Source organism: Rhea americana, unplaced genomic scaffold (assembly GCF_003343005.1).
Source record: "Rhea americana isolate MKP2758 unplaced genomic scaffold, rheAme1 scaffold_370, whole genome shotgun sequence".
In the NCBI taxonomy this organism is placed as follows: Eukaryota; Metazoa; Chordata; class Aves; order Rheiformes; family Rheidae; genus Rhea; species Rhea americana.
In genome coordinates this window covers 308,865-311,532 of record NW_028186502.1, presented here as the reverse complement: position 1 = coordinate 311,532, position 2,668 = coordinate 308,865, and the positions used below count along the sequence as shown (strand labels likewise).

Below are 2,668 nucleotides of genomic sequence, written 5' to 3'. Positions count from 1 at the left end.
CGACTTACCTTCCGCAACAAGGGGCGCAGCCCGCGCCCGGCGGCAGGGCTGCGGCGGCACAGCCCGCATCAGGCTGGCGGCAAGCGCCGAGCTCCCACGGAAAAAGGAAACCAATTCACCTCAAACTTCTGCCTCAGCTCCTCGTTTCCTTCTTCTCCCTCGGGGGGCACCGGGACGTTGAAATACTCTCCTTCCTCCTGGCTCAGCAGCTTAAACCTGGAGGGGCACAGCGAGAGCGTCACGGCCGGCCGCACCGACCTCCCCGGGCTCCCGCGCCAGCCCCCCGGCGACCCTGCCCCGGGGCCGACGGGCCCCTAAACGCGCCGCTGCCCACCGCCCGCCGCGGGCTGCTTCTGCCTCCCCTGCCGCACAGGGCACGCGGCCAACGCAGCCGGCCCGGCCCCGCCGGCGACCGGGGCACCGGGAGCCACCGACGGCCCTTCCGAAACAGCAGCCCGACCCGAAACGCGCGGACGAAGCACGTCGCGCTCGGACTGCCCCGAGCGCGCTGGCGCCCGGGGAAGAGCCCGTCCCACACCGCGCACCCCCCAGCAAAGGCAGGCCACGGCGCCGCTGCAAGGAGCACGCTCCGGAGGCACGGAGAGCGTGCTCCGGAGGCGCAGAGAGCGTGCCTGCTTCCTCCAGCAGTGCAGAGAGCACGCTCGCTCCGGAGGCATGGAGAGTGTGCTCCGGAGGCGCAGAGAGCGTGCCTGCTTCCTCCAGCAGTGCAGAGAGCAGGCTCGCTCTGCAAGCATGGAGAGCACACTCCGGAGGCATGGAGAATGTGCTTGCTTGCTCCAAAGGTGTAGAGAGCACACTCATTCCGGAGGCACGGAGAACGTGCTCCAGAGGCGCAGAGAGCACGCTTGATTGCTCTGGAGATGCAGAGCGCACGCTCGCTCCAGAGGCGCGGAGAGCACGCTTGCTCGCTYGCTCCGGAGGTGCGGCCAACCCTTCCTCCGAGCCCCTCTTCTCCGTTAACTGCACTTGCTCAGCTGTGAAATATGCATCAGAGCTTCTGCTGGAGTTTATTCCAGCCAAATCCTGTGACAAGGAAAATTACTTAGGTCTCCCGCTACATGATTTTTAGGGGGCCGGGAAACCATCACGCTCGCCCTGCGTCAGACGCAGGCTGCGCAGCGGTCCAAGCTGGAGCACGCACATCGCTCCAGGTGACTGCAAATTTAGCAGGAACTGACAATTTCCTTTCTTTTTTTTTTTTTTCCTGGAAAGAAAACTACGTCTCAATCAAGGTCCATTTTACGGTAAGCGAGGCTTGCAGACCTGAATACCGATCAGTTCTTAGCTTTGTACAAAGCCACCGCTCCGCGCTTCGGGGCGAAGCGGATGCTGCAAGCTCCTGCTGCGCCGGGGGAACGGCCAGCGCGGGTCCGGGCGCAGCGCCGACGCTGCAGCCCAGCGCTGCATCTAGCAGCCGCCCCAGCGTGGGGACGGCGTGGGACCTGTGTCCCAGCACGGGGACGGTGCGGGAACGGCATCCCGGTGTGGGACCCGTGTCCCTGTGCAGGAATGGCATCCCAGCGTGGGAACGGCATCCCGGTGTGGGACCCGTGTCCCTGTGCAGGAACGGCATCCCAGCGCGGGAACGGCATCCCAGTGCGGGACCCGTGTCCCTGTGCAGGAACAGCATCCCAGTGCGGGAGCAGCATCCCAGTGCGGGACCCGTGTCCCTGTGCAGGAACGGCATCCCAGCGTGGGAACAGCATCCCGGTGCGGGACCCGTGTCCCTGTGCAGGAACGGCATCCCAGTGCGGGAACGGCATCCCAGTGCAGGAACGGCATCCCGGTGTGGGACCTGTGTCCCTGTGCAGGAACAGCATCCCAGCACGGGAAYGGCATCCCGGCATTGAACCCATGTCCCAGCGTGGGAACGGCGCGGGACCTGCATCCCAGCTTGGGATCCTCTTGAACAGGAGGAGGCAAAACACCAGTAACAGGTGATTTTCCTCCCTGAGCTACCGCAGCCGCAGGCGGGCGCCGCGTGCCGCGCGCTCGGTGTGCCTACGCTCTTCTCTCTGCTAATTCTTCCCTCTCCAAGTTCTCTCTGCCTTCAACGAGAAGCTCACAGCTTCCGCCGCGGAAAGGACGGAGAATCCAGGGTGCTGCTTTGTCTCACGTAATGCAAATTGACTCATAGGGCTTTTGGCTGCCAAAGGACTTACAAAACCTGTTTTAAATTACCCCACTTCATGTGGAAAGGTATCACAGCTCTCAGGCAGCGGTGACCTGGGGAGGCACGCGTCCTCCTGGGGAAGCTGACGTGGAGACGTGCGGAGCCGCCCGGCCGGCGCGGCCTCCCGGGCTCGCCGCGCGCGCCGGGACCTCGCGCCTCGGGCCGCGCTCCCGCTTCCCCGGGCACAGCTCGCGTCCTCCCCCCGCCGGCGCGGGAGGGTCGGCGCCGCGCCGCGCTCACCCGGACCCGGACCCTTACCATCCATCCACTCCCGCCTTCTGCAGTTCGGATATCCCGAAGGACAAGGAGCCCATGAAATCGTTCCTGCTGGTCAGGTCCCAGTCCCAGATCTCCACGGACAACCGCCGGTCCTTGTCCGCCTCCTTCAGCTGGCTGCGGGAGAGGGCGGGAGGAGGCCGGTTTCCACCCGCCGCGCTGCCGGGCGGGGGGTCCGCGGCGGCCGGGCCCCGGGGA

The 2,668-nt window shown here is 65.8% G+C and overlaps 1 protein-coding gene across 1 annotated transcript in view; it reads right to left on the bottom strand.

The window, feature by feature from the left end:
- Window positions 1-2,668, bottom strand: part of PRKCB (protein kinase C beta) — a 112,581-nt gene that overhangs the window by 34,903 nt on the left and 75,010 nt on the right. Inside the window, exons 7-8 of the mRNA XM_085312929.1 lie at window positions 2,453-2,587; window positions 120-216 (exon numbers count right to left, since the gene is read on the bottom strand). Of these exons, the coding sequence (XP_085169055.1) occupies window positions 120-216; window positions 2,453-2,587 (232 nt within the window). The remainder of the gene's footprint in view (window positions 1-119; window positions 217-2,452; window positions 2,588-2,668) is intronic.